Source organism: Brassica napus, chromosome C4 (assembly GCF_020379485.1).
Source record: "Brassica napus cultivar Da-Ae chromosome C4, Da-Ae, whole genome shotgun sequence".
NCBI classification, from domain to species: domain Eukaryota; kingdom Viridiplantae; phylum Streptophyta; class Magnoliopsida; order Brassicales; family Brassicaceae; genus Brassica; species Brassica napus.
The window spans coordinates 24,338,102-24,362,115 of NC_063447.1; the positions used below are offsets into that span (position 1 = coordinate 24,338,102).

At 44.2% G+C, this 24,014-nt stretch overlaps 2 protein-coding genes across 2 annotated transcripts; one reads left to right on the top strand and one right to left on the bottom strand.

The window, feature by feature from the left end:
- Nucleotides 1-293: 293 nt before the first annotated feature.
- LOC125585917 lies at nt 294-9,347 on the bottom strand. Its single transcript, XM_048755638.1, has 2 exons — nt 8,779-9,347; nt 294-807 (listed from the first exon to the last, which is right to left on the bottom strand). Exons 1-2 carry the CDS (start codon nt 9,345-9,347, stop codon nt 294-296), a joined length of 1,083 nt encoding a protein of 360 aa, XP_048611595.1.
- Nucleotides 9,348-20,516: 11,169 nt separating this feature from the next.
- LOC111205238 (protein RTF1 homolog) lies at nt 20,517-23,256 on the top strand. Its single transcript, XM_022700761.2, has 2 exons — nt 20,517-20,732; nt 21,083-23,256. The coding sequence occupies exon 2, from the start codon at nt 21,143-21,145 to the stop codon at nt 23,078-23,080; it is 1,938 nt and encodes a 645-aa protein (XP_022556482.2). The 5' UTR covers nt 20,517-20,732; nt 21,083-21,142; the 3' UTR covers nt 23,081-23,256.
- The last annotated feature ends 758 nt before the right edge of the window (nt 23,257-24,014 follow it).

The window sequence follows — 24,014 nt, forward strand, 5'->3', positions numbered from 1 at the left end:
GTTGAAGGTGATTTCGTGATCAGGACCTGTTAAGGGTTCTCTAATTCCTACATTGTTCTCAGCTCTCCTTTGGTATGCTTTGATTGAGTTGACTGAGTTGCAGAACTTCGAGCCTCCATAAATGAAATCGATCCTTTTCCTACCCTCGTTATGGGCCGGGAAGTTCCATCTATTAATCAGTGCTGGTCGGTAATGTCTCTGCCCCCCAGTCGGATTGCGATTGATGGTTTACATTCTGTCTTTTTCGGAATCGGTTTCTCCAAGAGCTCGCGAATTTTGTTCATTTTATTCTTTCACTTGAAGTTGGAAAATCTCATGCTAGGAGGTCTTGTGTTTGGGTTGTACTTCATGACCTGGGGAGGAGGGGTGTCCTCGTCGGTTTGGCTCTTGGTTTCGTAGGTTGAGTTGCCGTTTTGCCCCCATGAAATCATGTCGACCCTTTTATTTGGAGCCGGGGGTGGAGAGCTTGGTGATTCCTGCTCGATTTCCCTACCTTGTTTGTTCGTTGGGGATTTTGCTTTTCGATTGGATTTTGGAGTCATTGGCTCCTCTTCTTCTTTGGCTTCTTCGTTAGTTTTCTTATTTTCGTTTTGGTTGCGAAGTGCGGCTCGGCATTCCTCGGTTGAGTGGCCTTTGCGGTCGTGGAAGGCGCAGTATTTGCTGAGGTCATATGTCGACGACTTCTGCGGCGAGTTATTTACTGAGTAGGAGTGTTGTCCCTTGGTGGTTGGTTCTTTGGGGGTCGCCGGCTTTTTGATTGCATTATTCTTGTTCGCACTGTACTGTTTGTGGGAACCGAAATTCGCACTGTCGATTTCCGTTTAAATAAGGAAACTAGGAAAAACTTAATTTCCCAGAGGTCCCGGATATCTGCTAATACCACACGCCAAGCAATCAGAACACTAAACGAGAACAGTAATGAAATAAGAAATAAAAAAAGAGAGCAAGATAGTTCTTATTCCGAATCTGCGTTTGAGTGTTTACAACAAGGTAAGTGCCTGGGCTACGAGAGCTGTCGGCGAGATTCCTAGTTGTAAAACCCTAAGACGGCAAAAACCTAATTGAGTCGCAGCTCGAATAACAAAAACGGAAAATTGCCTAAAATTGCTTTAAGTGCTAAGTTTGCTGTCACTCTCGCCTAGGACCCCTTATATACTGGCTCCAAGGTCGGTTCCCCTTCTGCCCTTAAGCCGCCATAGCATAAAAATGGAGATATTCCATTTTGTCCGATCTTCGTAATTATCTTCAAAATTTCGTATTTATCCGCGGAAACTTGACATTTATCTTCCCTTGCGAACCAAGCGTAAACCAACATGCGGTTTACGAGCTGTTGGTTAAGAAATCGTAAGTTGGCCCTCAAGTCATGTCTTAGGTCCCTTTGGGCCGTCTTTCGACTCGAAGCGTTTATTACGGCTTCGTTCGATAAAGAATGAACTTTCAGCGGTTTTTACGATAAAGTTTGATTGATAACTTAGAAATGGTGGAGAATGTGAGTTGGGTTCGCTACGGTATTCGGGAGATAGCATCGAAGGGTAGACGAGAATGCACGGACTGATGTCGTATCGACGTTTCGGAAGAGCTCGGTCGCTACGTAGCGACCGAACTTTGGTTCGAGCTTGGTCGCTACGTAGAGACTGAGCAAACGCTCGGTCGCTACGTAGCAACCGAGCTCCGGCTCGAGCTCGGTCGCTACGTAGCGACCGAGCGGAGCACGTGTTTTGTCGCTGCGTAACGATCCTTCTCGAGCTCTTGTTCGATGATTCGTGTTTCTTCCGCAAAGGTTTTTCGTAAAGAAGAATCTATTTCGAAAAAGTATTTGTCGAAGAAGTTTTCTACATTTTTCTTCTTCGGGGATTTGGACGTTAACTTCGTCGTAACCGTTTTTGACCCCAACAGTTAGCCCCCCAGCTCGTTGGGAACGTGGATTTCTAGCGAGGTCCCAATGCGTGGTATGGCGAGTTTGGACGAGATTGGTGTATTTGGGCGAAGTTCGTGTCCAAAAATCCGCAAGTAAATAGTAATTTCTCATGCCTATAAGAAGGGAAGGTAACTTCTTCACAATCTTCACACTTACTCATTCTCATAGTGAGGTTTTTCTTAAAAACTTCTTTCTCTTTCTCTCTGTCATTTCCTTCTTGAAAAAAAAAACGAGATGTCGAGTAAGAAGAGGAGTTCGAAGAAAGGGTCTTTGCCCGCGAATAATTCTGAAGAGCTTCGAGTGCCGAAGATGGAATTCGTTCCTCATTCGGTAGACCCCGCCAAGAACAAGGTATGGTGGGTGGCGTGTTACGGTTCGATCACGCCTCCCATAGAAAAATCATTCCCGGTCGTGAACCATCGCCCGGTGGAGGCAGGTGCGCCGAGTAGGAGTACTAGTGGATTCCTCGAGGTCATGCGGTCGTTCTACCATATTTCGGATGCGGTGGAATTCATGGTTCCTCGTCAAGGAGAATGCACTAGTAGTCCCCCGGAGGGCTTCTTTACTTGTTACGAGGCATTCGTAGTGCGTTTCCGTTTATGGTTTCCGATCCCCGAGATCATCGTCCGTGTGTTGGGTCGTTTCGGGGTGGCGATAAGCCAACTGAATCCTCTTGGCATTCAGCACCTCATAGGGATCCTGGTTCTGTGCTACGAGCATGATCTTTCTCTCACCGTTGATCACTTCGAAGCGCTTCTTCGATTACAGATCATCAGGGAAACAGACACGTACAGGCTGGTTCCTTGGAACTTCATGTCAGTGGTAAAGGGGTTCACTTCTAACTTCAACTCGTGGAGGAAGTTTTTCTTATTCGTTCGTGTAGACGCAGCGTCCGTGGAGGAGAGTTGTATCCCACTGTTTCGGAGGTTGCCGAACGATCGTCCCTTTATCAACCCTCTTGCTCTGTTTCCTGAGGATATTATTGCGATGAGGGATCTGCTCAGGAATGGTCTTTTTTTCTGGACTTCTTTTACGCCGAAGAGAGTTCGAAAGGCGTTGAGGTTTGTGCATCCCGGTCCAGCTTTGGGCGGAGAAACAAGGAGTGATTCCAAACCTGAAGACCAAGGTCCCAAAGCCGGTCCCCACGCTGCTCGCACTATTGTGACGGGGCCGAATTCTTCAAAGGGGAAAGATATTGATCTCGGCGACCTGGAGTTTTCGGTGGACGATTGCATGCTTCCAGGGTGGGATCCGAACCTTGCTTTTGAAGATGGAAGTGGTATGAGCGAGGTCCCTATTCCAGACTTCGATGATTTCTTCGCTGGTCTTCCGTCGGGCTTTAACGCTCCTCAGGCCACGAGCGAGTCATGGAGGTCGAAAGTTGTTGCGGAAGGATCTCGCATCATTAACGGGGTATAAAGTTTAAGAATTCTGACGATCGTTATTATTATTTTTTGCTTATAACGTGTCAATCGGTTTTACAGGGTTTGAACTTGCTTGGATCGGCCATTGAGGCGAGCCATAGAGAGGCCATGATCTATCGCTTTAAAGCGGAGAAGGCGGAAAAGGATCTTGCTCGCATGTGAGACGAGATGTTGGCGCGAGACGCTCAACTCGCTCGTGATCATGCCAGGGCTGTTCGCAGGGCAGAACAGAAGGGCAAGAGGGAAATTGTCGAGGTGATGAAGACTCGCGCTTCTCAATTCCAGGTTGAGTACGGGAATCTTAAGGGTGCTTTCAACTCGCTGGGCGATTTCCGTGAGTATCGCGGCTCCGTCGGGAGCCTTTGGAAGACGCAGGAAGATGACTACGTTTTCAAGAGGGAGATGGAGTTAATGAAGGGTGGCATGAAGGATCATGCTCACGCTGAGGCGACCATTCCTCTGATCGACGGGAAGATCCAGGGATTCTGGAATCCCATCCCGGTTTCCCCTGATACCGTAGAAACTACGGCTGATTTTGCCGGTGATGATGAGGAAGTGAACTTTCCCGCGGATGCATTCGGGGCTTCCTTGTCCGACAGTTTTAACTTTGACCTGTGAGTGTTTTGTCGGGAAGGAGTTTTTCCCTTTATCTAGTATTTAGCGGCCGAGTGTGGCCTTTGTTCATATATGTCTGGCCAAGTGTGGCCTTAAACCCCTACCGCTATGCGGTTTATATAATGGATGTCTGTTTGGGTTAATTTGTTTAGAGTGGGTTTGAAGTGAACATGAGTTGCCGTCTCATATTTATCTTCGTTGAGGCGTTCAATCTGTTAGTTTGTTCGAGACGTGAGTTTTCGTAAAAATTATTTACGATTTTTCGGGAACGTTGAGTTATGAACGAAGAGACATGTTTTAGGAATCTCGTATTGTTTAGATATCATGTCTTTGAGATGTTTGAGACCAATGCGATGGGTTTAGGGCAAGACCTAGGTTTACTCTCGGTTTTAAGGTTTGTGCGGTGACTAGCCGGCTATCGGTTTTCCTGTTGTGATTTCTGCCTGATTCGTACCGATTTAAAGTCTGCGATAGGTTCTCGGCTTATACGACTTGTATGGTACGAATCGACCATCTTTCCAGAGACAATTTTTAAGCCAACTGGAAGTGCTAGACCAAAATTTCAGATTTTTTTTTGTAGCGCGCTTTCGTCCTTGTGTTGGAAGTTTGAAGATCAAAAGAGTGATCAGGTTGCGTTTGTTTAAGACGGCTGATGTGTTCATCGGGGCCAATCGACGAACGGAGTGTAAGGGTTGTAGTGGTCGCGTTCAGAAAATTTGTTCGCATCATCTCAATTTTTAACTTGGCGACGTCTCGCAGTTATTTCGAAGACTATACGTATATTGCTGAAGTGAGATTGTTTTGCGATTTTGTCTTAAAAAGAGCGACGCATATTTCGTAAAAATTTTCGAAATCTTGATAGAATTCGATTACAATAACGCATCTTTTTCTATGTGGGAGTATACGAGTATACGCACCCACTCCCCCCCCCCTTTTTGGAGAGAGGGATAGCTGAACTCTTCCTTTGACGAGCTGCCTACGTACCCCTTTCGAGGATCAAGCCATCTCGTAGTTCTATTTTATGCCGTGAGCATTTTTACTCGGCATTTGTCGCCTTGCTGACCGCCTTGAATTGTAGTGTCGGCTCCGGCCTCATGTCGAGTTCCGACACCCGAAGCGTCTGCGTCGGCAGACGATGTGAAATCGTCTTTTCTCGAAATGTTGTTGGTCGAAGATTTATCGATCTTCGTGCGTTTGCGATTTGCCGTTGCAGAGGTTGTCATCTGTCTTAACTTGTGTTCTGCGAGGAAGCACAGTCGCGACTGTTTCTGACATCCCCAGATAGCTGCGACTCCGTTTGGGTTGGGAATTTGACGCCCAGGTGGTACGTCGATGGAACGGCTTGCATAGCGTTGAGCCACGGGGTTCCCATGATCACGTTGTAGATGGAAGGATGATCGATTACCGCGAACTCTACGATTTTTGTGACCTCCTTGGCCATGACAGGTAGCTGAATTGATCCAAGGGTCATCGATACTTCGCCAGAAAAGCCTGTGAGCGGTTTCGGAGTTGGAGTTACTTCTCCGAGTTTGATGCTCATCCGATTGAGAGTGTCGCGGAAGATTACATTGACTGTGCTCCCCGTGTCAACGAGTACTCTTCCGACTTCCAGATCTCGTATGACGAGGTCTATGACGAGCGGATCGCAGTGAGGCTGATCAATCCCGCTGGCTTACTCCTTTGTGAAGGTGACTGAGCAGTTCTGATCATCTTTGGTAGGAGACCATGTAGGCCAGTTTGCGCCCGACTCCACCTTCCGCTGGTAAGCCTTGATGGCGGAGACCGTATCGTTGCAGAATTGTGATCCTCTGATGATCATGTTGACTCTACGACGATTGTTATAATTTCCTTTGTCGTCTGGCCTCCTGCCGCGTTTATCCCCGGATTGGTTTCTTTGGGGAGATCTCTCTGCAGGAAGATTTCTGTCTGGCTTCAGGGGGCGATCGGCCTCGAGGATGAGATCTTTTACGCTGGTTACTTCCGAGAGTTCTCCGGCTAGTAGCTTCGCGGCCAGCCTCGCTCCCAAGACCTTGCAGTTAGTCGTGGAGTGTCCTCGGGATTGGTGGAACTCGCAGAAGGTGTTTTTGTCATATCCTTGGTTGCGAGTCCAGGTATTACCCGTGGTTCGGCCCTGGTCCGAGCCGATCACGTAAATATGTGCTCCTTGGAGTTCTTCCCCCCTCGTGATGGACATACTTGTCGTTACGAGGGTTCTTCTTCCTTGTTTTCGGGTCTACATCTTTCGAGGACGATCTCGCCGACTTATGCTTCTGCGATAAGATTTTCGTTTCTTCCTCGATCATGATGTAGTCCGTCGCCTTGTGGAGGGCGTCTTGGATCGTCCGCGGTTTTTCAAGGGATATCCATTTTCTGAATTTCGACTTGTACCAGAGCGCCTTTCTGAGCGCGTCGATGGCCACCTTGTCGCTTATCCCGCTGACCCTGGACATCACCAACTTAAACCGGCTGATGAACTCGCAGAGGGGTTCCTCTTCCCTCTGGGACAGACTCCAGAGATCGACATCGGAAGTTTCTCTATCTATGAATATAGAGTATTGCTCGAGAAATTCCGATGCAAGCTGTCGGAAACTCCCGATAGAGTTTCGTTTAAGGCGCGCAAACCATTCGAGGGCTGCTCCTTCTAGATTCTCGACGAACAGGCGGCAGTAACCGGTGTCTCTCTCACCATCCTTCAGCCTCGCTCTTCCCATCGTGATGTGGAAAGCCTGAAGGTGCGCTCTCGGATCGGTCGTACCATCATACTTCGGTACTTTGATTTTTCCTGGATCGGATACCCTCGTATCCGAGATGCGAGTGGTGAAAGGGGTCTTCCGAGCCCCTTCCAGCAGTCTGTCGATCTCAGGGGCCGCGCTTGTAGCATGATGGATTTGAGATTTTACGGCTCTTACTTCTGCCGCAGTCTTGATGATATAGTCGTGAAGATCGCGTATATCCGACGTCTCGTCAGCAGGTTTCCGCGCTTGTCGGCGTTTACTGCGAGTGACCTATGTTTGTCTGTCGGCGTACTCATCAGTATTGTTGGAGACATCGCTAGGATCCAGGTCGACTTGCTCGACTCCGTTGTCCTCTGAAGCCTTCGCGGGAGGCGGAGGGCTTTCGGAGTTTCCCCTTTCGACGGGAGACTTCTCGCTAGGGTTTTGACCCGAAGGTCGTTCCTAGGCGGCTCCAGGCCTGTTGAGTGGGGTCGCAAAGTCGAGTCTTTTCCCGCGGACTTTAGTGGTTCCACGGGGGCGGATTGCTCGAGTCCTTGCCATTAAAGTTTCAACTTGTTTGGTCAAGGTGCTCACGAGCTTATCCTGTTCTTCCGATCTTTTTTCGTAGGTGGCGAACATCTTTTTGAACTCCTCGAGCGACGCGGCAGTGGCTGGTGCGTTGGCCGCGGATACGTTCGCTGCGGGAGTGTGGAGATCAGTGCCGCTGCCTCCGTTGAGAGGAGTCTGGACGTTATCCGTGTCGTCAGTTGACATGTCTGGTTGAGCGTGATGTGGTCGAGAGTTAGATTGATCCGTACCCCCCCTCCTTCTAGCGCCAAACTGTGGGAACCGAAATTCGCACTGTCTATTTCCATTTAAATAAGGAAACTAGGAAAAACCTAATTTCCCAGAGGTCCCGGATATCTGCTAATACCACACGCCAAGCAATCAGAACACAAAACGAGAACAGTAATGAAATAAGAAATAAAGAAAGAGAGCAAGATAGTTCTTATTCCGAATCTGCGTTTGAGCGTTTACAACAAGGTAAGTGCCTGGGCTACGAGAGCTGTCGGCGAGATTCCTAGTTCTAAAACCCTAAGACGGCAAAAACCTAATTGAGTCGCATCTCGAATAACAAAAACGAAAAATTGCCTAAAATTGCTCTAAGTGCTAAGTTTGCTGTCAAAAGTCCTCTCCCATGCCTCTCGCCTAGGACCCCTTATATACTGGCTCCAAGGTTGGTTTACGCTTTTCCCCTTCTGCCCTTAAGCCGCCATAGCATAAAAATGGAGATATTCTACTTTGTCCGATCTTAGTAATTATCTTCAAAATTTCGTATTTATCCGCGGAAACTTGACATTTATCTTCCCTTGCGAACCAAGCGTAAACTGACATGCAGTTTACGGGCTGTTGGTTAAGAAATCATAAGTTGGGCCTCGAGTCATGTCTTAGGTCCCTTTGGGCCGTCTTTCGACTCGAAGCGTTTATTACGGCTTCTTTCGATAAAGAATGAACTTTCCGCTGTTTTTACGGTAAAGTTTGATTGATAACTTAGAAATGGCGGAGAATGTGAGTTGGGTTCGCTACGGTATTCGGGAGATAGCATCGAAGGGTAGACGAGAATGCACAGACTGATGTCGTATCGACGTTTCGGAAGAGCTCGGTCGCTACGTAGCGACCGAACTTTGGTTCGAGCTCGGTCGCTACGTAGCGACCGAACTTTGGTTCGAGCTCGGTCGCTACGTAGCGACCGAGCTCCTGCTCGAGCTCGTTCGCTACGTAGCGACCGAGCGGAATGGGCGTTTGGTCGCTACGTAGCGACTGAGCTTTGGCTCGAACTCGGTCGCTACGTAGCAACCGAGCGGAGCACGTGTTTGGTCGCTGCGTAACGATCCTTCTCGAGCTCTTGTCCGATGATTCGTGTTTCTTCCGCAAAGGTTTTTCGTAAAGAAGAATCTATTTCGAAAAAGTATTTGTCGAAGAATTTTTCTACGTTTTTCTTTTTCGAGGATTTGGACGTTAACACTGTTAACTTCGTCGTAACCGTTTTTGACCCCAACAGTGTTCCTTTAATACTGCGACCTCCTCTTCGTGGGTGGTGAAGTACGAGGCTCTGTGTAAGGCGTCGTCTAATGACATAAGTGTTCGAACCGCCAGTTCTTCCCTGAATTTCGATGAGAACCAAACGCCATTCTTTAATGCTGCTAGGGCGACGACCTCGTTTGGGTGTGAAATTTTGGCCTTGATTTCTCGGAACTTGTTTATGTAGGTTCGCAGTGGTTCGAAAGGTGCTTGTTTGAGATTCCAAAGGTCTGCTTCGGTGACTTTTGTTTCTATGAAGACTAAGTATTGTTTTAGGAACGTAGACATCAACTGGGTGAAGTTGTCGATAGAGTTTTCTTCTAATCCAGCGAACCATTCTAATGCGGCTCCGGTGAGGTTTTCGGCGAAGAAACGGCAGTACCCTGCTTCTTTTTCGTCGTCGGTGAGATGTGCCCTTGATATTGCTAGGCGGAAGGCTCGCACATGGGCTTTTGGGTCTGTGCTTCCAGCGTATTCGGGGAATTTCAGTTTCCCGACATGATGTAGTCTTACGCTGGCGATTCTATTTGTAAATGGGGTCCTTCTTGTTTCTTCGATGACCATGTCGATGTCGGGGGCAGAGCTCGTTGCCATGTGTACAATTGCGTGTATTCTTTTGAGCTCGGCGTCTTTCCTTTCAATATAATTTTGGAAGGTTCCAGTTTCGCTTTGGGGGTCGATATTGATGGGACCGCGGAGATCGTGTCTCCGAGTTTGTTTTATTAAGTAATCGAGCCATGCTTGACGGAAGGTCCTTGCTGCGGATGGAGTACGATTCTCAGGGACGGAAAGGTTTGATGGTGAGATTCTCGTCCTCGGCTTCCCTTGCCTCTCTGTTGAACCATTATGGAATTGGGTCGGGGTGCTCCGCGGTCGTTGGAGTTCTGTTTCGATTTCGTCCCATCCGCTGTAGCTTAAACTTCGGTGGGCGATGCCCTGCAGTGGGGGTCATTCCAAATTTTCTCTCGTGTAAAGTCTGGATCGGGCGCTTGGGATCTCTGGGGTGCCGAACAATCCGGTACTTTGTACGTTGGATGTTGACCTTAGTGGATCGAGGGTGTTCGGTTTCTTTCTCGAGCGCTTGCAACTCGATATTCTGCGAGGTCCTTTTCGGCTTGATCCAGCCTATTAGCAAGGGCTTGATTGGTGATCCTTTGACTTTGGATCTCGTCAATTAGAGTTGGCGAAATCGGTCTGGATTGGGGTCGAGTTGGATCGTCGGAGGGTGGTTTTTTTCCGGGTCGGTTCCAAACTCGAGATCCAGTTTGTTATGGAATTGTCGTTTGGTTGATCGGAAGAGATCGATCTTGACTCGAAGTCCCAATTGGAGGAATGTGTTGCATAGGGGTTGTTCCCGTCGCATCAGTGGTTCCCGTCAATCCAACCGGGGTTACTCCGGCTGGCGAGTTGGATCCGATAAGATCGATGTCGTTGATTCCCGAAGGAGTGGTTCCTGATGTTTGGTTGGGATCCATAGTCGCGCTTAGAAAACTTAGATCGGTTTCTTAGCAAAGATGTTTTTTCGTTTATCTTCCCCACAGACGGCGCCAAAATGTAGAACCAAAATTCTACACAAAGTATTTGATAGTGATCGGGGTTGATCTAGGGAAGATAAATGATGTGGGCAACGATATCTTTAGAACACAACGATGTTAAATAGTTTCCAGTAGGCGAAAATAAACTTTAGTGACAACTGGGATCGAATACAATGAGTTGAACTAGATCGAATGATACAAACAAGTTCGATAAAGAAGGAATCTAAAAGTGGGAAGACAATAAGATCGATGTGAATGTAAAGCTCTCTCTAGGGTTTTCAACGAGTCCTCTTCCTTGATTCTTCTCCTTCCTTTATAGCGAGTCGACTCCAAGATCTCCGTGCCAGCTCCGCAATCTCAGCTTCTTGTTGCGCGATCATTGCGACCTCTGCGACTCCTTCTTCGAGCTCGATTCTGGTTGTGGGCCTCGACATGTCTCGGCCCATGTCTTTGATCGGGGCCCATTTTGGTCTTGACCAAAATTGGGTCCAACAGTGGTTGCCACCAAGTCATGTTCACTTCATTTTGACCTATATCCTAGGATTATTTGTGAAGCAAGCCTTAATGGTTGTAGCCACCAAGTCATTTTCTAAACCTTTACCTATAGAATTGTTATGAAGCAAGCCTTAATGGTTGTAGCCACCAAGTCTTATTCGAATTCCTTCCTAATAAGTCTCTAATAGATATATATCATAATAATTTTTTTTATCTATCTATCTATAATTCGAAAATAAAGAGAGAAAGGGTGATAAATCTATCTACACAAGGTTTTACCTTCCAGATTTGTTTGAAGAATTCGATCCCATGATACCAAGCCCTAAGACAAGCAGTTGTGTCAAGTTTAGTGTTGGAGGTCAGCTTTGGTTCCTTCAAACAATCTCAACAAGTGTGGATAGTTGACATGTTGATCCACTTTAGTATCTTTAGTACTATCTGCAATCAGTAAGTCTAAAATGGTGTTAAAGAGTGGTTAGATAACAAGCAAAAATGTAAAAGTTCATTATCCCCTTCTTGACTCAATAAAAACTTCTTTTTTTTTAAACGTGTAAATAAGACTCATAAGTAAATTACTATCAGTAAACCTCCCCTCAGACTTAAACTACACTGTCCCCAGTGTAAATTCAGTCGAAGTTATGGTGATAACTTAAATCATAAGGACTCAATGTAACAAGTTAGAACGATATACCAGACCGGAATGGATGTCGACCGATGTAAGGATGTTAATATCGGTCACGGCAGGTAAGGCAATGTCGATCAATGTCGACAGGTTCTCGTCGGTCTACTCACGACAATCGTCTACTCGGATCTTTTTTTTTAATGACCTGCAATAATTAAAAACCAACATAAATAGTATATTAGTAAAACCTAAATAGTGGGTTGCCTCTCACTCAGCGCTTTGTTATAGTCTTTAGCTTGACTTTGGAGGTGATTGGGCTAGTAGTGTTGAAAACTGGAACTTGTTGAAAAACAAGTATCCATCTCTTCTTTGCGCTTGTTGAACCATGTACCAGTGAAGTCTCTCATTGCTTCATCCCCTCTACGCCATTTTTCCATCATTGTTGCAGTTGTGTTTTCCATCCTCTGCAATCTATCTCCAAGACTCTTAAGGTTGAACTGATGTCTTCTAAGTGTGATGTAAGTGTCAGCTGAGATCTCTTCTCCATGGTAATGTGTGTCAGACATGTCTGATGTCACCTTTGGTACTAGCCGGCCTCGGTTTGTAGCGTCGTCGACCGATGTCTGTCTACGAATGTCGGTCGATATGTTGTTGCGTCTGTCCATCGATGCGGATGTTTCTGGTCGGCGGGCAATGTAACTCTGAATCCCCACCAATTCCCCTTGCATAGCTTTAATCTTGGAAGTCAAAGCACTAAGGCTAAGATCTATTGGGAAATAGATGTCATCACATCTCCCATCAAGCCTATCTTCCGTAGTGTCCAGAGCTCTGTAGATCTCTTCTACCAACTGATCTATCTCTTCTCTGTTGTGAAAATCTTGTTGATACTTCATCGGAGGTGAGTGTGGTGGAATGTTGTCGACCGATGCTGGTAAGCGTTGGTCGATCGATGTTGGTAAGCGACTATCGATCGATGCATGATGCCTTATGTCGATCGATGTATGGCGAGAAACGTCGGTCGCTTGCTGAATTTTGGCTATGTCTTGCCTCATCTCTTCCATGCATGTAATTAACCAACCGATGCTATCATTTAGTGGATGGTAGACACCATCAAGCTTCATCTGGAAATCACTTTCATACTTCTCTTGGGATCCACAGACTCCATAGAACATCTCATTGATCTCATCCTTGGTGTAGATCTCTGGTAGCAGCTTGGTCTGTGTGAATGAGCTAGCATGTTCAGGAAGACATATGTAGCTTTGCTCATCTCTCGAAGCTCTTTCCATTAGATTTATGATCTCCTCCTTGGACACACTGATGATGTGTCCATCCATATCTCTTGCACATCCCTGATCATCTCTGTAGATTCCATACTCGTCCTTGTCTTCCCAGTAGAATTTTCTGGCTCCAAAAAGGTCGAAGGCTCTTCTGCCGAATTCTGGACGTCTGTCAATCGATGGTGGCATGTTAACATCGAACGATTTCTTCTTAGCTCCGTCGATCGATTCCCGTATCTCTCTGTCGATCGCCTCACTGATTCGGCTGAAGCGAGTTCCTTTTCCACAGGCTTCGGCAAGAAGTGAATCTGTTTCCGCTTGTGCCTGAATCTCTGGTCTTAGAGGACGAAATTTTTAGACTAGAATTCCTTTCTTTATGTATTCTTCATCATACAAATCATCAGGGGTCTTAGGTGGTGCATCGTATACTGCCATGATGGGGTTGAAGTAGTCGTTCTCCCAATCATCTGGACTACTGTCGACCGATTCTTCCTTTGGTGTGTCGGTCGATTTCTTGTGGGCACTATCGATCGATGTTTCAGTGTGAGTTTCGATCGACGCCGAGTATTTAGTCTCGTATTCAGCTCCGCAGTGGCAAGCTGCAATGATTCCTGGATCATTAATTCTTCTGGAGGACGTCTGTGGCTTCTTGACTGGAATGGGGTCGTAGTGGGTATGAGGATCTATGAGCGTCAAGCACAACTGATTGGATTGCAGGTTGCACACTGCTCCTACTGTTGACAAGAAGGCTCTCCCAAGCAATAGAGAAGAGTTCCAGTTTAGCTTGATGTCCAGGACATGGAAATCAACTGGAACTAGGGCATTACCAATCTGCACATCTAGATCTCTCACAATCCCTCCTGAATTTCTCTGAGAACAATCCACAAAAGTGAATAGTTCGTTGGAAGGCTCCACCTGCAGACCCAGTTGGTCTGCCATAACCCTAGGTAGAATGGTGACTGATGCTCCTGTGTCGCACAAGGCATGTGGGAACTCAATACCCTTCACCGTACATGGTATTGCAAATTGCCCAGGATCACTCTTCTTCTTCATTGTAACCCTCTTCCTCATATTTTCTCTTGCTTCACAGAACATTCTCTTGATGTCTTCTTCTTTCTCCTTTGTTTCCCTGAAAAACATCCACAATCTGTTTGTATAATAAGCCTCCTTGAATGGCTTATCTAGAGGAATCCTGAAGACTCTTTTTTGGAAATTTTCCTTTTCATTGGCCCCCCTCTTCAGATGTTTTTCCACTTTTTCCTTTCTTTTCCTTAGGTGGGTTGCCTGAAGATTTAGGTTTGGGCCTGAGTGCAGTAAGACGTGCAACATCTATCTTTAGCATCTGAACTCGGTATGTAATAGGTGCTCGTCGATCGATGGACGCTGGAGGTTGTCGATCGATGTCGGCATCTGCTTGTCGATCGATGGGGGTGTCAGCATGTCGATCGATTCTTACGTAAACAGGGCTGGGCGGATGTGGGTGTTTTGCTATGAACTCCTCGTGACTCAGAATCTTCACGACATTGCAAGATGCAGTTGACTCCGTAGGTGCCATCGATCGATGCCCTGAAGATCCTGTTGATCAATTTAGACTGGGTCGATCGATGTTCATAGTCTGGCAACGATCGACACCAATGCGATCCGCCGAAACTCATCAGACTTTCTACTTCGAAATCGCCTTCTTGCAGCTTCTCCTCTTTCACCACTTGCCAGAAATCATCCCCAATGATGGCATTAACGTGGTGTTTCTTCAAATCATCTCCTACCCCTCTTGTCAAGGCTTCCTGCCTCTTAACAGCTTCTCATGTCTGAACAACCTGCATCTCCAGCTTCTTCAAATGAGTGCTCAAAGTTTCAAACTTTGTGTTCAGGTTGGTGTAGACAGAATCAATCTTCCCATTGAAGTCCACTGTCATGTGCTGCTGTGCCTCAAGAACCCTATCAAGCATCTCTTCAATCTTGCTCTTTTGAGTAGGCGGCAGTGGCTTCTGGTAGTAGGAATTTCCATAGCTTATGTTGTTATTGTAGGGTTTCTCGTACTAACTTTGGTTGAAATTACCACTATTTCCATAGGAGTTTCTTTTTCCACCCTGGTTTCCAGAACCTTGGAATCCAGTTCCACCAATGAAGTTCACCTCTTCTTCTTCTTCTGCTCTACCCTCTGTGTCTACAGCCTCTGCATCTTCAACCAAGCAGACCTGCTTCTTGAGAAGCTTGTGAACACTATCCAGCTTTGCCTTCACCTCATCCATCTGATCATTCCTATGGATGGTGGCAGATCTTTTCCTCTCTAAATCAGTGTTCTTGGTGCTCTTGCTAGATGCTAGATTTTCAATAACCTTTACTGCCTCCTCTGGATTCCTGGTGTTCCCATTGCTGGAAGCATCAAAAGCCATCTGGTACTGCACCGTGATGCCTCTGTAGAAAGTACTGAGCAGTTGTACTTCATTGTATCCATGGTGTGGACAGTCTCTCTGATAAGACTTGAATCTGATCCAAGAGCCTCTGAATGATTCTGCAGGCTCCTGAGTGAATGTAGCAATCTTGCTCCTCAAGTCTTCAGCACGCGCTTCATCAAAGAAATTGCATAAGAATGTATTCTTGATGTCGCTCCAGGATGTGAAAGATCTTGGTGGTAACTGCTTAAGCCAATTCAGAGCTTCTCTAGCAATTGAGTACTTGAAGAGCTTGCGTAGGAGGTAGTCCTCAAAGACTCCTTTGACTTTAATAGCAGATATCATATCCTCGAACCTCTCCAGATGGTCCGTAGGATGCTCGTGAGATAACCATAGTAGAGTATATGTCCCACGAGTGTGTAGTATTGCGCCTTCAACTCGAAATCCCTCTGAATAGCGGGAGGACGAATGGCTGATCTGTTGGTGTAGAACTGATCTGGACGGTTGTAGCCAACCAAAGTTTTGGGTCACGCAGCCTCATCTACAGGTAGAGTAGTTCCTGTAGCATTAGCATCAGACTAAGGAATTGAAGCCCCATAAGCATATATCCTCTGACTTGCTGCATAACGCAGATGACCTTCCTTGTCATGCAGGTCTCCTCTATCATCACGTACAAGTATCAAAGTCGCAACCATGCCTCACGGCTCAGCATCGATCGATGTTTTGGATGGAGTATCGATCGATGTCGGATGAAAGATGTCGGTCGACAGAAGATGAGTGTCTTCGGTCGATGGTGGTGAGCTAGTATCAGTCAACGGGACTAGTGTCTGGGTCAACGGTGGTTGAACGAAATCGAGCGACGAACAGGTGTTGTTGTCGATTGTTGAGGAGCGTGCTTCTTTGCGGATCGAACACTCCAAACTTGCAGGATCTGGTGAGAATAGCAGTTGAGTTTCCTTGTTGCTTCTAGTACTGCTCGGCATGTACCTGAAAATCAAAGAAAAAATTTTGTGTCAAAAACTTAACAAAAATTAGATTGAATAGGCGATCAAAGCTCCCCGGCAACGGCGCCAAACTTGATACCACTCAAATTACCCTAAGGAGTGATTTATACTCTCTTAAATAAGAGGTCGAGGTATAGTACTTAGGGATCAAATTCACAGGGAGCTAGACAACCTAAGAAATCTAATATGATTTGTTAAGTAGGATGGTTTAATGATTTAAATGTAAATTGCAGTTTTTATTGAGCAAGTGTTTGCTCAACTTGATTGGTTGAGGTTTTGGTGCTTAAAAAGAAATAGCTAGACCTAGAGTTTTTATTCAGGAACCTTGGGATTATAATCCTACAGATACCTACTGAGTTGCATGCATGATAATGTAAAGCTCAACTACTTAATCAACAAGTCAATTAGCCAATTCAGAGCTTCTCCAGCAAGTGAGTACTTGAAGAGCTTGCATAGGAGGTAGTCCTCAGAGACTCCTTTGACTTTAATAGCAGATATCAGATCCTCGAACCTCTCCAGATGGTCCATAGGATGCTCGTGAGATAACCCATAGTAGGGTATCTGTCCCACGAGTGTGTAGTACTGCGCCTTCAACTCGAAATCCCTCTGAATAGCGGGAGGACGAATGGCTGATCTGTTGGTGTAGAACTGATCTGGACGGTTGTAGTCAGCCAAAGTTTTGGGGTGCGCAGCCTCATCTACAGGTAGAGTAGTTCCTGTAGCATTAGCATCAGACTCAGGGATTGCAGCCCCCTAAGCATCTATCCTCTGACCTACTGCATTACGCAGATGACCTTCCTGGTCATGCAGGTCTCCTCTATCACCTCGTACAATTATCAAAGTCGCAACCATGTCTTGCGGCTCAGTATCGATCGATGTTTAGGATGGAGTATCGATCGATGTCGGATGAAAGATGTCGGTCGACAGAAGATGAGTGTCTTCGGTCGATGGTGGTGAGCGAGTATCGTTCGACGGGACTAGTGTCTGGGTCGACGGTGGTTGAACGAAATCGAGCGACGAACAGGTGTTGTTGTCGATCGATGAGGAGCGTGCTTCTTTGCGGATCGAACGCTCCAAACTTGCAGGATCTGGTGAGAATAGCAGTTGAGTTTCCTTGTTGCTTCTAGTACTGCTGGGCATGTACCTGAAAATCCAAGAAAAAATTTTGTGTCAGAAACTTAACAAAAATTAGATCGAATAGGCGATCAAAGCTCCCCGGCAACGGCGCCAAATTTGATACCACTCAAATTACCCTAATGAGTGATTTATACTCTCTCAAATAAGAGGTCGAGTTGTAGTACTTAGGGATCGAATTCACAGGGAGTTAGGGAACCTAAGAAATCTAAAATGATTTGTTAAGTAGGATGGTTTAATGATTTAAATGTAAATTGCAGGTTTTATTGAGCAAGTGTTTTCTCAATTTGATTGGTTGAGGTTTTTTTGCTTAAAAGGAAATAGCTAGACTTAGGGTTTTTATTCAGAAAATTTGGGATTATAATCTTACAGATGCCTAATGAGTTGCATGCATGATAAGCTCAACTACTTAATCAACAAGTCAATAAGCTCTCGCATGTTTGGACTTGTCTATTAACTAGATCTAATGATCTCAACTATCGTTTGTCGATCAATTAAAAAGTTTCGATCGATGATCCTATAGGGATATCGATCGATTCACCTTTCACTCCGTTGATTATTCAATAATGATATCGATCGACGCGCTTCTAGTTAAGATTTATGCACGGGTTGAATGGTAGCTTACTAAGCTCACTAGATCAGCTCTCGCCTTACTCATAGCAAGAAACTTAGCTCAGTTAGAATGGTTTCTGGATGAGAATGAAGCTCTCGCTTTTATCTATCAATCCTAGGGAAAGTTCTAGGTAGCTAATCTAGAAACATGCATTAATGACAATCCTAATGACAATTATCACAACTCAACAATTTATAGTTGGGGCTAATCCCTCCTAACCTATTTAAACCCTAAAATCTAACAATGGAACTACTCAGACATGGGTTAGCAATTCATAACATCATTTAGGTATGAAAACTTCATTAGAATAGTAAATAGATATTAATGGAGTTCTAATCACAAATTATAACTTTGGATCTTCTCTCCAATCTATCAAATTCCTAGGAAACCTTGCTGTGAAAATAATAAACAAGAAAACACACTTTGCCTCTAACATGGTGGCATAGCTTATATAATTAGGTTAAAACTCGTCAAGGGTAATCTTGTAAATTGGTGAAGACTTGGGCTTTAAGTCGGCTGTGACCAAACAGGCTTTCTGGGCGTTTCGCTGTCGATCGATGTCAAGACATGAACATCGATCGATTATTCCTCTTCAATATTGACCGATGGTCGAGCTCGATGGTCATCTCGGGTGCTTGCTCCAAATATTTCCAAAATGCTTCAAAATCATCATTTATCTCCAAATCACTCTGATCCTATAAATATGCTAAATAGACTCTATAATATAATAATTAATAGTTAAAACACTTATAAACCATGGGTAAAAGTGGGTCAAATCCATGGCCTATCAAGTATGCAGTCTCTTTCCCTCCTGTGTTTTATCACCTCTCGTTCCTATCTCACTGGTTGGATCTGTGCGTTTTGTCCCACAACCTGTCACTCTGGTTGTAGCTTCGTGTACGGATTGCTCAAACCTCATCACCACTTCATACTACTCTGGTCCTCGCCCATCAATACAGGTTCCTATCTCTGAGATTTTCAAACTTAATCACATGTGATGTGTTAATTTCTTAGGAGTGGTTTATTACTAGCTTTAATGCGACCCTTTACTGCAGTATGCAGTCCCTTTACTTGCAGTATGCAATTCTGCCTTGGGTATATTCAAGTTCACTTGTGATTTGTTATGGGAGTTTGATGGATTTATGTCTAACATGTTCAGTCTTCCGGTTAATGTGGTCTGCTTGGACATTACTCCCTCCGTTCCTAAATGTAGGATGTTTAAAAAAAAATGATGTTTCAGTATATAAAATGTTTTCAGTTTTCTATGTAACTTTTACTTTATTAAAAACTATACAACCAATCATATTTAAGAATCCATTTTGTAATTGTTTGAAATTCATTAATTTATATTTTTAATGATATTTTCTAGATAAAAAGTAAGTTTCTTAATATTGTTATTTTACCTAAACATCTTATATTTAGGAACAGAGAGAGAGTAACTATCTGTCTTCCTACTCTTTGGAGTTTGTTCTCCTTGGAATGTCATTATCTACTTTTAGTGGTTTTGGTGCAGGGAATAAAATGTTGAAGATTACATATACTTCAGTTACTGAAGTTCTAATCAAAGGCTCATCAAAATGGTGTTTAATCGCCTATGTGTATAGCCATTTCAAAGATTATAAATTGTTGTGCACTTGATACTGTTTCAATCTCGGGATCTATTTCACTGATTGTGGTCTCTAGTCCCAATCACTTTGTATCTTGGTCGCTGAGAGTATAGGATCCCTCTATACCATTAGTTGTTCATGTGTTTTGTTTGCCCCTATCTTTATCTGCTTAATTGTAATAGTTTGTTTGGCCATGATAGCTTTTTATTATGTAATGTGAATTTTTTTTCTTTTAATGGAAAGTAAAAATCTATAAATTAGAGGTTTGTCCAAAAAAAAAACCTCTTACGAGAACATAAGACAAAAGAACAATAAACAAACTTCTTCAAGTAGACAGACACAAATTACAAACTCCACGTTGAGGTAATCAATGTCAACACCAATAATTACATCCTAATCCAACATGTTTCCACTACACACCATGCTTTAGATTTTGTATTAAAAAAGTTTGAAGATTTTTGCTGGAGACGTCCCAATTTATCTCTTTAGATGAGAAAAATTAAACATATGTCAAATCAGATAATGGGTATTAGCGAAAAGAGCAAGATAATAAACATATTGAGTAATCAAGAGGACAACGATGGTTGAAGGATAAATTTCATAGAAGTAAGACAACGCAGCCATTCACGAGTACGCCAATAATTTCATAAACATATTAAGTACGCATGATTAAATGTTCAAAAAAAGAAAAGTACGCATGATTAATCCTCACAAGCAAAAGCAAACAACTTTGCACAATGGGTGAATTCGAAATTGACGGAAACTGAGGAGGATGTTTTTGCCTCGGAAGGAGCGACCCACTTCGTTGCCGGCGCCTAAAAGAGTTACGATACCCATTGGCTGCTCTTTTTTTTTTTTAGAGAAATAGAAGACGAAGCCATTTTTCGATTCTTTCTCTTTTCCTAGGGAGGAATTACTCAGAACAGTGTGGAAGGAACACACTCTTGAGGTAAAATTGAGCACATCTTTGAATCTTTTACTGTAAAAGTTTGTTGAGGAATAGAAAACATAAAAAAAACACCAAACCACGATGGGTTGAACCCACGACATTTTGATTTGAGGTCAGACACAGTAATCAACTGCGATATGCGCTCGATAAAAACATTTTGAAAATTAATTTTTAATTTAACACAAACAATTTAATACCGACTATACCGAAAATACTAAAATATCCCGCAAGTCTTCCATAATTTTACATTTTTGTCTCTTTTCTTGTTCCTCGACAATCGACAGACACTTCCGCCGCCCGTCGATATCTGCATAGTTCCCGGCGACTTCTTCTTCTTCTCGTCTCAAGTAAGTTTCCCTTCAACTTTTCCCTTTTTCTTTTATTTCTTTCTCCGCCCCGAGAACCATAAGTGGTGACTTCGAGCTCTCGGTTTTGACCGAACTCTCCTATTCGAATCGAATTCAATACCCATACGAGAGATCGATCCTTTTTCGCCTCTTAATTTTCCATATTTAAGCTCAGACGGGTTTCGCAAAACTACGATTGGCTTTAGTCCTCCATTTCCCTAATTCAAGATCCCAAATTCTATTGGTTAATTGGGAAAATTTGTCTTTTTTGTGGTCTGATGATTGCACCAAGTTGACTTCTTTTTATTCATTCAACTCCTAACTATCAACTTCTTCTGATACTCTCTCAGGTGGTAGTGCCAAAACCAATTTAAAGCCTTTATCGTTCGTGAGGCTCCTTAGAAGAAGCTATGGTTGATTTAGATGACTTGCTTTTGGAAGCTGCTGGTAGAACAAACGCAGCTGCTACAAGGCGCCGTCATTCTCATCCTTCATCATCCAGGAGACGTGAAGGTTCTTTCTCTGATGGTGGCAGCGATTCGAGAGACGATTCTGATGAAGACCGTGGCTACCCAGCAAGTAGGAAACCCTCTGTTTCTCAAGTTCCTTTGAAAAAGAGATTAGAGGCAGAGAGAGAAGCTCGAGCGGAAGGAGGTTATGGTGACGGCACATCTGATCGTGAAGGCGACAGCAGCGAGGAGTCTGATTTTGGAGATGATCTTTACAAGAATGAGGAAGACAGGCAGAAGCTTGCTGGGATGACTGAGTTTCAGAGAGAGATGATTCTTGCTGAACGTGCTGATAAGAAAGGTGATAAGAACTTTACTGAAAAGCTTAGGTCCAAGAGAGAAAACGAGAAGACCACCACCCCTGTTTCCAAAAAGGACACTCAGCCTCTTCCGGCATCTCGTGGTGTTCGGTCTTCTGCTAGATCTGCAGACAGAGCAGCTGCAAAGGATGATGCTTTGAACGAGTTGAGGGCAAAGCGTATGAAGCAGCAGGACCCTGCGGCTCTCAAGAAACTGAGAGATGCATCAAAAGGCGGTTCAGGTAGCAGAGATTTCTCATCGATGAAGAGGAAACCTTTAGCTTCCTCGAAGTTTAGTAGCTCAAGTGACAGTGATAGGTCTCAGAGCGACGATGAAGGCTCCAATGGAGGAATGGTGGACAGTGATGACGACAGGTCAGATGTGCCTACGTATGAGGATATTAAGGAGATTACAATTAGGAGGTCTAAGCTTGCTAAATGGTTAATGGAGCCTTTCTTTGAAGAGCTTATCGTTGGTTGCTTTGTGAGGGTTGGGATTGGAAGGTCAAAGAGTGGTCCGATTTATAGACTCTGCATGGTGAAGAATGTTGATGCAGCTGATCCAGACAAGGCATACAAGCTAGAGAACAAAACTACACACAAGTACCTTAACGTGTTCTGGGGAAATGAAACCTCTGCTGCTCGTTGGCAAATGGCAATGATCTCAGATGGGCATCCTGTGGAGGAAGAGTATAGGCAATGGATCAGAGAGGTTGAGAGAACAAATGGTCGCCTGCCTTCAAAGCAAGATGTATCAGAGAAGAAAGAAGCGATCAGAAGAATCAACAGTTTTGTCTACTCGGCGGAGACTGTTAAGCAGATGTTGCAGGAGAAAAAGTCTGCATCCGTCAGGCCAATGAATGTTGCGGCCGAGAAAGATAGGCTTAGAAAAGAGTTGGAGATTGCAGAGAGCAAAAACGATCAAGCAGGTGTGGAGAGGATCAAAGCTAAGATCAAGCAGCTCGATGTGTCACGGAATAAGAAAGGAGTAGATAAAAAAGCGCTCAAACTCTACGAGATGAACAAGAAGAACAGAGCTGAGAATTTCAAGAACGCATCTGAGGTGAAATCAATCACTGCTAGTCTCAAGGCTGGTGAAGCTGGATATGATCCGTTTTCAAGGAGGTGGACACGATCATCGAACTACTACAATGGTAAAAACAGTGGGAAAGACGGAGGAGAGAACGAGGCCGCAGTTGCAGCAGCGGTAAAGAGCAATGGAGCAGATGCAGAAGGAGAGAACGGTGTTGAAGCGACAGAAGCAGCTTTAGAAGCGGCTGCAGAGGCAGGGAAGCTAATAGACACAAGAGCTCCAATAGGTCAAGGAGCAGAACACAATCTGATGCATAACTTTGAGTTGCCGTTATCGCTAGCGGCATTGCAGAAGTATGGAGGACCTCAAGGAGTACAGAAAGCGTTCATGGCGAGGAAACAGATGACAGAAGCAACAGTGGGATGCAGAGTTGTTGTGAATGATGGTAAGAGACATGGACTTACGTTAACTGTTAGTGATTACAAGAGAAGGAGAGGTCTTCTCTGATTGTCGGATTATGACTCTCAAAAGTCTTTTTCAGCTTCTTATAAAAACTTCTGCTTGGTTCTTCATTTCTTCATCTTTTGATTGTACTTAAAATGTTTAGAGCTAATTGTTTTTTTTTCCATAAGATACTTTGTGCTCGTTCTCTGACTACTGTATTATGCCAGTCTTCAGTTTCATGGATTTGTTGTAAATTAACAAAGCAGATGATGGCTTGTCCATGGAATATATCAGCAGGTCTCAGCAATGAATTGTATACTGTTAAAACAGTTGCAACAAAAATTAATAAAAATGTTTGACTTTTCATATTTTTTCTTTAACATCAGGTCACTATATTACTCTAAGTAGAGGTAACAACCAGACATAATAAAACACTAATGAGACAGTTCCCTATGAAAAAGTCTTGTAGTTCTACCTCGAAAATCTGAAATTGCATTTTGACCCCGAGAAATATTAAGAAATCTCGAATGTTTAGAATCGTCTTTGAAGAGTTTTTATCACCTTCCATTTATGTTGTGAAATTTGGCTATGCGTGAAGCTTTTAAACATGGTGATCATGTCTTTGTAGTCTATCCCAAGTTAAATGTTATACCATATACTTTTTCGTCTACATTCTTCACCATGCAGAGTCTATAAATCGGACCACTCTTTGAACATTCCGCACTTGGCTTCCAATTTTCAATGCAATGCGGAATGTTGACTTTTCATTAAAGCCAAGAAAATCTCTATCATTCTTATTATATTTCATACAGATAAAATCCTTTGTATAGTATCAATCGACCACACTAGAGCAGCTGAACATATATAGCTTAAAATTTAAAATACATTCCAACAACCATATTATTGCATACCGATAGTCAATGATTAGTGTTTCAATTGCACAAGAAACCGCTGTCAGCACAACCAAATTGCACAAGAAACCGAATAAAGTCTTGAC